The 12,478-nt window shown below is 56.2% G+C and overlaps 1 protein-coding gene and 1 non-coding gene across 2 annotated transcripts; both read left to right on the forward strand.

Annotated features, from left to right (window-relative positions):
• ADAD2 (adenosine deaminase domain containing 2) lies at window positions 422-6,845 on the forward strand. Its single transcript, XM_018061784.1, has 11 exons — window positions 422-638; window positions 733-876; window positions 4,285-4,437; window positions 4,765-4,809; window positions 4,896-5,021; window positions 5,105-5,255; window positions 5,336-5,503; window positions 5,607-5,836; window positions 5,926-6,169; window positions 6,400-6,520; window positions 6,603-6,845. The coding sequence occupies exons 1-11, from the start codon at window positions 437-439 to the stop codon at window positions 6,705-6,707; spliced, it is 1,689 nt and encodes a 562-aa protein (XP_017917273.1). The 5' UTR covers window positions 422-436; the 3' UTR covers window positions 6,708-6,845.
• On the forward strand, window positions 10,289-10,361 carry TRNAG-CCC. Its single transcript has one exon. It is a non-coding gene; the product is annotated as a tRNA-Gly (tRNA).

Raw genomic sequence — 12,478 nt, forward strand, 5'->3', positions numbered from 1 at the left:
ATGGGGAGTGCAGGGCATCCTTGGACAGCAGCAGGGGTGAGGTGCTGAACTTGGGTCCCCAGACTCCTCCCCTGGTCTTTGTTTCCCGAATACCACACAAACAAGCGCAGAGAAGAAGATGATAGGAGGGCCTTGTCCTCCACCCTCACCTTACACCCGGAGCCCCGCCCTTGAAATAAGGAGGTTGGCCAGGTGGCCACTTAGTCCACATCCAGGCTCAAGCTGCCTGGGAGACTAGCCTTCCCATTGGCTGGGCATACTGTCCTGCTACAGTTTTATGCGCTCTCATTGGCTACGAGTGAGGTGGGAGGCGGAGCTCACCATGCGCCGACGGTTGTACCACGTGCTCCCCACGTGGGCGCTCGCTCTGGCGTGTAAAAAGGCGCAGGTGGCGCCAGAACGTGCCTGCTGTTCCCTCCCGCCCTCGAGTCCAGCCATGGCTTCACAGGCCAGCACAGCTCTGGGCACCGACGACAGTGGCCGCAGGAAGCCCCGTCTGGCAGCATCACTGCAGATCAGCCCAGGGTCCAGCTCCTGGAGGCCCTCGGCCAGTCTGGGCCAAGAGCCTGCTCCCGCCCCCAACGCAGAGAACAATGAAGCGGGCGGGCAGCTCCAGGCCTCGGCGGCAGCTGGGGATGGTGAGGCCTGGGTGGGGGCAGGGATCAGGGAGCTGGGGGGTGCTGGGCACGGGAAGGATGAGGAGGTCCCTGAGGGTCGCTGTACCACCCGCAGGGCCCGCGGGCGACTTCCCGAAGGTGACCAGACATCTGGGCCTGCAGCTCAAAGACCCGCCGCCGGGCCAGGCCGTGGCCTCGCTTACTCAGTACGCGGCCAATCTGGGCGTCTCCCTGATATTTCGAGAAAGCCAAACAGCAGGTGAGGCCCAGGGGGCTGGGATGGCAGCATGCCCTGGGCTGTTCTCAAATGAAGCCAGGAAGACTGAGTTGGGCCTGAGCCTGGGGCCCGAGGTAGGCCTGCTGTGAGCAGCATGGTGCCAGGGGCACCAGGTACCCCAGATTTCTAACTAGCAGGTGACAGGGGGCCAAATCTGAAGCTCGGGTTGGTTAAAGGACCTGCCTCAAGCTACCAGCCTTTCAGCAGGCCTTTTTGAAGGTCAGTTATATACAATTACAGTTGCCATGCCAGCATTGGAGAGGAGGTGCCTAAGTGAGGGCCCGCCCACCCCAACTCAGAGAGGTTATCAAATACAGCTTAATGATGGCAACACTGTATACAGGTGTAGTGGTTACAGTCCTCCTCCTGGAACCACCAAGATCAATACACCAGGTCCCTCCTAGATTCAGATTCCCAACTTTCAGCCAGCACATTCCCTGCTTCTAAGAACTTTTGGGAGCGTTTGTAAAACTTCCTGGGAGGACCTCAAACTGAGTAACTCAAAATGAGATAATGTATTAAAAAAATCTACCTGGGATTTATTTTAATCAGGTATGTTAAGACAGCAGAAGTCAGAGTGCTTGTCACGAAGGGGTAAGAATGGATCCTAGAAACAGGAGGCACAGATGGCCGTGGAGGGCTGTGCAGGAAAGGATGGGGTGGCAAGGAGGGGCCAGGCACAGCCCCAGGCGTTAACTGGGTTTTCTTGGGAAAGAATGGTTGGAGCAGGGTACCTATGCAGAGTGAGATTAGGGTTGATAAAAGCAAGACACTGGAAAAGTTTGGGGGTTATGGGGTGGTTCCTAGCTGCCTAGTACCTGGCCTCAGGGTTGATTTAGGGCATGGGGAATGTTGGCTTGTCAGAGAGTTCTGTGGTTGGGGTGTGAGCTCTGGATTGATCGGTTTTTATATGAAAGAGTGAGCTTGCAGAGAAGTTGTTTGCTATGTCTAGGAATTAGCTAGTCCTGGGAGGGATGGTTTCTCCAGAATTAAATCCCCAAATGCCAGAGCATCAGGAATACAGAAAATAGGGACTTCCCTTGTAGTCCAGTGACTAAGACTCTGAGCTCCGTTGCCCGGATTTGATCCCTGGTTGGAAAGCTAGATCCCGCAGGCTATAATTAAGATTTCGCATGCTGCAACTAAAAAAAAAAAGGAAATCGATTCAATACCAGTGATGACAGCTAACATTCATGAGTTCTGGGTGACAGACCGAGTGTTATTTGAAGGTCTTCAGACACATTAACCCATTGAGTCCTCACAAGTATTCTTCAAGAAAGGCAGATACCATTACCTTTGCTTTACAGATGGGAAGACTGAGGCCAGAGAGGCTGAAACTGCCAGGGGGCAGTCTGGTTTCAGAGCCTGAGCCGAACCACTGAGTAATATTGCCACTCCCTTCCGCCTAAGGTCCCTCTTTCCACTGTCGATGTGGGTAGGCATTTTTTGTCATTTCTATTCTTCATTTTGGTAAATTTTCGAAGAATAGTATAAAAGAGCTCCCATAAACTCTTCACCCAGATTCTCCAGTTAGCATTTGTCACATTTACTTTGTCTCCCTCTCTCTATATATACTTATATATAAATATCCACATTGATTTGTTTTGAACAATCTGAAGGCTTAATTACCCCTTAAACATTTCAACATATATTTTCTAAGAACAAGGGCATTGTCTTATATAATTGCAGCACAAGGATCAAATTCTGGAAACTTAACAAGTGACCCCATGCACTATCCAGTCCATGGAACTCTCCAGGCCAGAATACTGGAGTAGGTAGCCTTTCTCCAGGGGGTGTTCCCAACCCAGGGATCGAACCCAGGTCTCCCGCATTGCAAGTACGTTCTTCACCACCTCAGCCACAAGGGAAGCCCAATAATACTGGAGTGGGTAGCCTATCCCTTCTCCAGCAGATCTTTCTGGCCCAGGAGTCGAACCAGGGTCTCTTGCATTGCAGGCAGATTCTTTACTAGCTGAGCTATTGGGGAAGCCCATTGATATAATACTATTACTTAGTTACCATGTTCAAATTTTGCCACTTGTCACAGTGATGGGCATTTTTTTCCCCAATCCAGCACGATTTTATTACATCAGCCTCTTTAGCCTCTTTTTATCTGAAACAGTTGCTCAGGCTGTTTTTGGCTTCAGGACAGTGATGATTTTGAAGGATAAGGTCTGGTTATTCGGCAGAAAGTTGCCCGTTTGGGTTTGTCTGTTTCCTCAGGATTGGGTTCAAGTGATGCATAACCAGCGGAGGCATCTGTGGCAGCCTCATGTCTGTGGCGTGCATCCCGCCGGGGGCCCGAGATCTCCTTACTCTACCCCTGGGGTGTCAGCTGGGGGGCCTAATCAAGGTGGTGTCGCCAGGTGCCTTCACTTCCCTGCCGGGTGTGTCATCAGTCGTCCAAGCGGGGCATCTTGAGGTGGTGTGACCATCCTGCTCCCTAGAACTCCATCCCCCCCCGTGGTTGTAGCATCCTTTGATGGTTGTGGCCAGAGTTGCTTATTACCGCACTGGCTGCCGGGGAGTCCTGATGCCAGCCTTCCTTCTGCATCTCCCAGCTGGCATTCTTTCGTAAATATCTGTTTGGCTGCCTTGAGTCTTAGTTGTAGCACGCGGGGTCTTCATTGACACATGTGGGATCTTTTGTGGCCCATGGGCTCAGTAGCCGTGGCTCAGTAGTTTCCGCAAGGCATCTGGGATCTTACTTCCCTGCCTAGGGATTGAACCCACCTCTGCTGCATTGGAAGGCAGATTCTTAACCACTGGACTGCCAGAGAAGTTTCCCTAACTGGCATTCTTGTTGCTCTTTTAAAGTAGATGAATCTCCACGCTAGGGAGGGGTATTGAAATTCGGATTCTCTTTGAAAGAAACAGGCAGCCCTTTTGGGAGACAATTTAGCAGCAGGTAACAGCAAATACTGTGAATGGAAATAAATGTATGCCCTTTGACCAGCTGACCCCTGTTCTAGGATTTTCATTTGTCTCTGCTGTGTCATAAGTAACACCTGAAGTGGTCATGTTTGGAAGACGAGCTTCTTGTAGAGAAGAAATAGAGCAGTGTGTCTGAGAGAGGACAGGGGACGTCCCTCCTGGAGGCAGTGCAGCCCTGGATCTAGGTCCTGCCAGCACCTGGGCTCACTGTCCACCTGCCCGCTGTGTACCCCTCTGTACAATGGGGTCACAGGGACCTATTTCAGAGGGGCTGGTGCAGATCTGTGAGCAGGCATGGCCTGGCATGCCGAGGCCTGCACCGGCCTGGACAGAGCTCAGCAGGCTGTCTGCCCGTCATTCTGGTCATCCTTGCTGGCAGGTGTCGTGGTCCTGCTAGGAAGTGCCTGGGACAAGGATGAGGTGCACGGTACCACTTCTCAGCTTCTCCTTCCCCAGACCCCTGCTCGCCCTTCTCTGTGTCCGTGGAGCTGGATGGGGTGGTCTGCCCCCCGGGCACCGCCAACAGTAAGCTGGAGGCCAAGCAGCAGGCGGCTCTTTCTGCCCTCCACTACATCCGGCGTCAGCTGGAGGGCCCAGCTGCAGGGGCAGGTAACCCAGGGTGCGGCGGGGGTGGGAACACACGTGTGCCTGCGGTGAGTTGCTGCAGAGACCATCTGGGCACCAGGACCCGGCCTGCAGGGAGCTGGGGGTGGAGACATGAGCAGACCCCTGCCCTAACGTCCTTTGAAGCCCACCCACCCTGGGCCCAGGGACTGCTGGGGGCAGCTGAGGGACGTTTGGCTTCTGGAGGATGACCCAAGCCCCCCACCCCCAAACATACCGCTCGCTAGTGGGACCTCTTGAATTCCTGAAGGATGAAGGATGGGAGGGCAGTCCCCAGCACCCACAACAGCCCACCCTTTGTCTGTCTTCCAGAGCCCCCAAAGACCCCCAACCAGCCTCTCGCTCCTCTGAGCATAGGTAGGTGAGACCCCACTGACGCCCATCCCCCCAGCATGAGAGGGCATGTCCTGTGAAGCCGCCTCTGCCCTGTCCCTCCCCTGCAGAGAACATTGTGACCCACGAGCAGCGCTGCGCGGCTGTGGTCAGCGCGGGCTTCGACCGCCTGGTGGACGCCAGCTCGCCGTACTGGGCCTGCAAGGGAACCGTGGCTGCGGTCATCCTGGAGCGAGGTAGGGCGGCCCTGCCCCCGGCTCCCCGGGAAGGCCCTTGGGCCCCCTGCCTCAGGCCGGTCTTCTCTGCCCCTTCCCCTCAGAGGTCCCGGGCGCCAGGGGCCACGCCAAGGAGACCTACCAGCTGGTGGCGCTGGGCACCGGCAGCGGCAGCTGCTCTGGGTGGCTGGACTTCTCGGGCCGGCAGCTCCACGACTGCCACGGGCTGGTGGTGGCCCGCCGGGCCCTGCTGAGGTGAGGGGCGGCGGGGGGCCCTCTGCCCAGCCAGCCCCGGGGAGACGGGACTGCCCCAGCTGCCACTCCACCGCCCCCAGGTTCCTGTTCCGGCAGCTCCTGCTGGCCACGCAGGGGGGCCCCACGGGCAAGGAGAAGTCCGTGCTGGCCCCCAAGCCGGGGCCTGGGCCCCCCTTCGCCCTCAAGCCCCGGATCTTCCTGCACCTCTATGTCAGCAACACCCCCAAGGGAGCTGCCTACGATATCTAGTATGTGGGGTACCAGGCGAAGGAGAGCCTGGGGGGGCCGCACCTGGGAGCGCCACATGGGGGTGGGAGAGGGGCCCTGACCCCTCACCCCGGTCCTCCACAGCCTCCCTCCGTCCTTGGAGGGCGGCCTCCTGCACGGCCCCCCACTCCGCCTGCAGGCCCACATCCAGGGGGAGCTGAAGCCCGTGTGCTACGTGGCCCCCGCGCTCCGCGACACCCACGTGGGCTGCCTCTCGGCGAGCGACAAGCTGGCACGCTGGGCCGTGCTGGGGGTGGGGGGGGCCCTGCTGGCCCACTTCCTGCCCCCTCTCTACACCACCAGCCTGGTCCTGGGTGAGCCCCACAGGGCAGGAGGGCAGGGGCGTGCCATGGGGCGGGAAGACGGGGGAACAGAGACTCAGACCTTGTCCTGTGACCCACAGCTGACACCTGCCACGACCCACCGACCCTGAGCCGGGCCATCCACACCCGGCCCAGCCTTGACAGGGTCATGGGGCCATGCCTGCCAGCCCCCTACACCCGGACCACACTGCACCTCTTTGCAGGGCCCTCAGTGGCCCCCTCCAACCTCACCCCCAACACTTGCCAGGGCCTGAGCCTCAACTGGAGCCTGGGGGACCCTGACATCGAGGTGGTGGATGTGGCCACCGGGCGTGTGAAGGCCAAGTGAGTAGGGCCTGGGGGTGGGCTGGAGGGGGGTCTGACAACCCAGTGGTTGGTCCCCATTCCCTTGCCTGTGGGAAAAGAAGATGCATCTGGCCACCAGCCTCTTACCAGCAATGTGACCCCTGCCCCAAGATCGTCAGGGTGGAGGTGGTGTGAGAGGGTGGCGTGGGCCTTTGGCTCAGGCCTCCTTTCCGCTCCCCTGACGTTGGGCCCCTTTCTGTGCTTCCCAGCACTGCTCCTGGGCCTCCCTCCCGCCTCTGCAAGGCCGCCTTTCTCCGGGCCTTCCGCCAGGCTGCCCACGCCCTTGGGAAGTCCCACCTGCTGGCCTTGCAGACCTACGAGGCAGCCAAGGTTAGCGCCTTCCCACCCCCGCAGCCCTCTTTCCCGCGCCCCCGGCAGGCACCCCCTCTCACCTGCACCTCTCCCGCCCTAGGCCGGGCCCTACCAGGAGGCTCGCCAGCAGCTGTCCCTCCTCCTGGACCAGCAGGGCCTGGGGGCTTGGCCCTCGAAACCACTGGTGGGAAAATTCAAAAACTGAAGCAGAGCTCCAGGGGCTGAGGTCCTGAGCCCAGCGGGACCCCAGTGGAGGAGTGCCAGTCGGGGGATTGGGGGCCGTGGGCGGGTCGGGCACCCATGCAAGGGTGAAGCCAGGAATGGAGGGAGGCCCTGACATGGAGGCGGGGTGGGGTCTGCTGCACACTGGGGGCTTGAATAAAGAAGCTGATTCTGGTGTTCCTCTGTGCTGTTGGCTTTTTGGCGGGGAAGAGAAGAGCCCCATTCCCCACCCTTCAGGCCCTCTGGGTCCTGCAAGAGGTGGGCAGCCCTGGGAGCTGGCAGAGGGCTCATTCCGAGTGGGTCCCACCCTGCCTCTGTGTTACTACAGCTGTCCCACCGGGTGAGGCTATGATACCTGGAGCCCACGTGCTAACTGGGTGGGGGGTGCCAAGCCCGCCTCTCAGGGGTGGGGGTTGTGCGGAGTCTGCAGGAACGTCCAGGCTCCCCAAGGACCTTGGGGGTGAAGGGAGGACAGTGCAGCCTGCCCATGCACACGCCCACCCCCCAACCCCAGCTCCAGGCACACATCTGCAGGCCGGGGCACCTCCCCAGCCTGGGCAGGGCCCCTGGAGCAGAAGCACAGCAGCTTTGAAGTCTGGGGCCGGCGTGGTGGAGGACCACAGAAGCCTCCAGCCCCACACCCTGTGGCCAGGGCCTCCCTGCTCCGCCAGCAGTTTCGGGCTTCAGAACTCTAGACCACTCTCCCCGGTGGGCTGGGAAGCTGGGTCGACATTCCGAGCCAGGCAGGAGCAGACACTGAAGCCCTGGGATAGCATCCGTTCCCTCCAGGCCACCTCCCAGGCCCCATGGTTGAAGTGTGTGTGTGTGTGTGTGTGTGTGTGTGTGTGTGTGTGTGTGTGTGTGTGTAACCTTGGCGGCCACTTAACCTCGGTTCACTCCAGCGGACTCATCCGGAGAAACAACTGGAAGGCCAGCCCACATGCCTGTTCTCCAGCCCACCCGGCCTCAGGCTGGGCTTTCCCTCTGTCCATCTGCTGGTCCCCGTCCTCTCCCTTTCAACCATTGCTGCTGCCAACGAGGGGGCATGGCGGGGAGGAGGCGACGGAGGGAAGAGCTGATAGGCTGGAACAGGCCCTGCCTGCCCCTCCCTCCCTGCCCCCAGGCTTTACAGATGCTGTCACATTAAACCTCCTACCAACGAGGTGGACGCTCTCACTGCCCCACTTACTGGTGAGAAAATTCACCAGGTGAAGGTGGGCATCTTCCAGAAGAGCACGCAGGGTTGGGATGGAGCTGCGGTTCCCATCCAGGCCCCTGACGTCTTCAAGCACCTGGAAGCCCCTGGGCTGCTGCTGGAGTCACTTCTGTGACCTTGGACGGAACCCCCAACCTCTTGTATAACGTGGCTGGACAGTGTGTTTCCAAGAGCTCCCTCCCGGCTCTCAGCAGCTCTCCTCTGCTCTTTCCTATAGGCCGCAGGGGTGAGAGATGCAGCCTTGGCCCCTGAGAGGACGAGCTGTGGGCTGGAGGGCTTGGGAGTGGATGAGAAAGGGGCTGGCAGGGCAAGAGAGGATGGGGGCTGGGGGAGGCGGGAGCAGCTGCCAAAGGCAGGCTGGTGTTCAGGAACACGCACGTGCAAAGGAAGAACAGCGGGGAGTTTGAACCAGGATGGAGAGTCTCAAAAGCCAGACGAGTGCTGATTTTTTGTTCTCTTTAATTGAGAAAACAGTGAGATTATTTCTTAATACCAGTATTGTTATTTAAGGCTTCCCTGGTGGCGCAGATGGTAAAAAAATTCTGCCTGCCACTCAGGAAACCCAGGGTTCAATCCCTGGATGGGGAAGATCTCCTGGAAAACACTGGAAACCCACTCCAGTGTTTGTGCCTAGAAACTTCCACTGACAGCAGAGCCTGCTGGGCTATGGTCCATGGGGTTGCAAAGTGTTGGACATGACTGAGCAACTAACACACTTTATTGTTATTTAAACAGGGAAAAAAAAAAAACAGGCTAACTTTGAAATAATGATTTCTTCTTTTTTTTTTTTTCAGGGATGGAGAGAATTTTTAAAACACCCAAGCCTATTAATTAGCACATTTATTACACATTGTTTTCCCCTGGAGATCATTTAAATTGATTTACTTTTTGTCCTGTGATGGTGACTACAACCAGATCCCAGCCATTCCCAACTGCAGTTCTATGCAATGAGCCTTTTGATATTCATTAATCACATAATCAGTGGGTAAACAAGTTATTCAAAATGACATTAACTCTGCCGTGTTCTGCCAAGTAAGTAATATTTGTCCCCATGTTGCATAAATCTGCCTGTCCAATCCTTCCCTCCCAAGACAGTCTTTGTTACCACATTATTCGCTCGGTTCCTTTGACTCAGCTGATTTATTATCGCAGGGTGATGATGAAGGTTGCTTCTGAAAGGGAGAGCCTGTTAATGTCTTCCTGGCCCAATCCCCCCTGGGCGGAGTTTTGCCAACAACTGCATTTTTGAGCTGGGAGGTGACATAACCTACCTGGGCACAACACACAAGCCGAATTGCCATCACTCCTATCTCCCATTGCCTGCAGCTCTGAGCCCTGGGGTCTGTCCTGGACCCCTGCCCCATGCTGCCCCTCCCCTTGTGTGGTCTCACCGCTGAGCACAAGTGTGGACCTAGGAGGCTAATCAAGGGGCCACTCCACCTTTCCAAGCCTCAGTTTCCCCACCTGGCAAATGAGAGTTGGTCACCAATCCATGGCCCACAGGGTCACGGTGGAATGAACTGGCAAGTGAGCCAAGCCCTGTGCCTGGATCTTGGCCATCATCAGCAGCGGTGGTGGCTGTTATCAGCCCTGGCTGCTCTCAGCTGCTTGTCTCTTTCCATCTCCCTGGCTCCCTGCCCCATGGGGTCTCCCACAAAGAAGATGCCCAACAAACCAGCGTTGAATGGAAAATGAATAAATGATAGAATCTTCTCTTCACAGGAGTGGGTTAGAGCAGGGGTCCCCAACATCCAGGATCTAATGCCTGATGATCTGAGGTGGAGCTGATGTAATAACAATAGAAATAAAGTGCACAATAAATGTAATGTGCTTGAATCATCCCGAAACTATCCCCTGTCCCCCATCTGAGGAAAAACTGCTGCTACTGCTAAGTCACTTCAGTCGTGTCCAACTCTGTGTGACCCCATAGACGGTAGCCCACCAGGCTCCCTCGTCCCTGGGCTTCTCCAGGCAAGAACACTGGAGTGGGTTGCCATTTCCTTCTCTAACGCATGAAAGTGAAAAGCGAAAGTGAAGTCGCTCAGTCATGTCTGACTCTTCGCGACCCCATGGACTGCAGCCTACCAGGCTCCTCTGCCCGTGGGATTTCCCAGGCAGGAGTACTGGAGTTGGGTGCCATTGCCTTCTCCAAGGAAAAACTGTCTTCTGTGAAATCAATCCCTGGTGCCAGAAAGGTTGGGGACCATTGGCTTAGACAGAAAGAACAGAAACCCTGTTCCAAACTATGGCTCTGGAAGACGTCTTGAAAATTTCCATTTTGCTGTGAGCTCTTTTTTTTTTTTTTTTGCTGACCTGTAGAAGCATTCTAAAAGACCTAGAGAGGGACTTCCCTGCTGGTCTAGTGGCTAAGACTCTGAGCTCCCAATGCAGAGGGCCCAGGTTCAAACCCTGGTCAGGGAACTAGATTCCACATGCTGCGAATAAAAGATCCTGCATGCCACAGCAAAGACTGAAGATCCTGCAGGCTGCAACTAAGACCCAGCGCAGCCAAATAAATAAATCGATCAGTGTTTCAAAAAAAACAATAGACCTAGAGAATGTGATGGAGAAGGCAATGGCACCCCACTCCAGGACTCTTGCCTGGAAAATCCATGGACGGAGGAGCCTGGTAGGCTGCAGTCCATGGGGTCGCTAAGAGTCTGACACGACTGAGCAACTTCACTTTGACTTTTCACTTTCATGCACTGGAGAAGGAAATGGCAACCCACTCTGGTACTCTTGCCTGGAGAATCCCAGGGACGGGGGAGCCTGGTGGGCTGTCGTCTATGAGGTAACACAGAGTCGGAAACGACTGAAGCGACTCAGCAGCAGCAGCAGCAGAGAACGTGGATCAAGCCACACCTGAGCGCCTTGTGGATCGTCAGCCATAAGAACAAATACAGTCTCCTTTTCTTTGTCCATTTGATTGATGAAGTCTGAGTTTCCTGTTCTTGGAAACAAAACGTCTCTAACTGATGTTTGTGGATGTGTCCTAAAAATATACATGTTTATTCAGATGACCTCCCCAATAAACTGCCTGCCTGTAAATCCTTGCCTCAGGGTCTCCTTCTGGGGGAACCCAAACATCTGGGAGGACGGTGCCCCATATGGCTCCTCCCAGCCTCATGGGGCACCTCTGCCCTCTTTCCTCCTAGGCTCTGCTAATCCTGTTTTTTTTTTTTGGCTATGCTGGGTCTTTGTTGCTGCCCGCTGGCTGCTCTTCTCGGGGCACACAAGCTTACTTCCTGTGGCATGTGGGATCTTAATTCCCAGACCAGGGCTGAAACCCACGTCCCCTGCATTGGAAGGCGGATTCTTAACCCCTGGACTGTAGCTTGCCTCGACTGGACCGCCAGGGAAGTCCCCTGTCCTGTTAATTTCCTTCTTGTCTGTGGTCTGCCTCCCTCCCCTGATCATCCCCTCTAGCCACATGTCTGGGAGCATGTCTTGCTGACAGAACAATGCCCGGCACAAGGCAGGCCTTTAAGTAACAGTGCCCTAGAAACTAACCATTGCCATTCCGACTTCTGACTTGGCCATGATCCAGAGACAGGTGAGCTTGACCCCTGCCACCCATCACCTGGGGGACCCTCCCACCTCCTCCTACCTCCCAAGGTCAGCCTGAGGTCAGTCTCCAAGGCTAGACCTGCCCCAACACACCAGAGAAGCCACTTGTCATGTCTGAGTATTGTTTAATGTTTCTCTAGGAGTTGCAGGGGTGGGGGAGCCCCAGAAGCTTAGTTAGGAAGGCGCAGGTGAAATTGCTGAGTTCTCCAGGGGATCTTATTTCAAGCCAGTCATTGACTGAATACAATGGAAGCCTTTGGAACAGCAAGATTGGCTAATTTTAGCTCAGGGTGCCCAAATTCATTCTTTTTCCTTTTGTCCCGCATACAGGAAAGGTGACTTATGAAAGTCACGTACCTTCTCTGTGTGTCACCTGGAGCTGGCAGCTGGGGAGGTGGGGCCGCTCTGGACAGCCTGGGCGCCTCAAGGCCGGTGAGGAGAGCACATCCCTTTGTTTATTTTTAACCGACACTGTGTTCTGGGAGGTGCCCCTTGGTTAGGTGTCAAATGATGGATGAGCCCAGTGCTGGGCGAGGGTCAGGAAGCACAGAGCTGCAGGCGCTGCCTGCCAGTCCTGGCTTTGCTGCCTCTGACTGTGTGACTTGTCCCATCACGTCCCCTCCCTGGGCCTCCGTGTCCACACCCGTGAAAGGGGCAGGGTGGACACAGTGACCATAAGGATCGTTTAGCTCTGAGAATGTGTGCGCCAGGCGGCTCCCAGGCTGGCAGAGTCAGAGGGCAAGGGACGGTCCCCTCCTCCTGGCAGCCAGGGAGAGAGCAGACCTGCTCTGAGCCTTGGGGATGAGGTCACCTGCCAGGCGGACCCTCTCTCCTCCTCACCAAGCCGCTGGGGTGGTCCTTCTAGCATGTTCTATGAGGGCTGCATGGGAGCTGGGGTTCTTTTCCTCATTTGAATGCCTTTGGGCTAGCCAGCACTCCCCATCTTTCTTGTTCCACTACGCTACCAGCAT

Source organism: Capra hircus, chromosome 18, assembly GCF_001704415.2.
Source record: "Capra hircus breed San Clemente chromosome 18, ASM170441v1, whole genome shotgun sequence".
Classification (NCBI taxonomy): Eukaryota; Metazoa; Chordata; class Mammalia; order Artiodactyla; family Bovidae; genus Capra; species Capra hircus.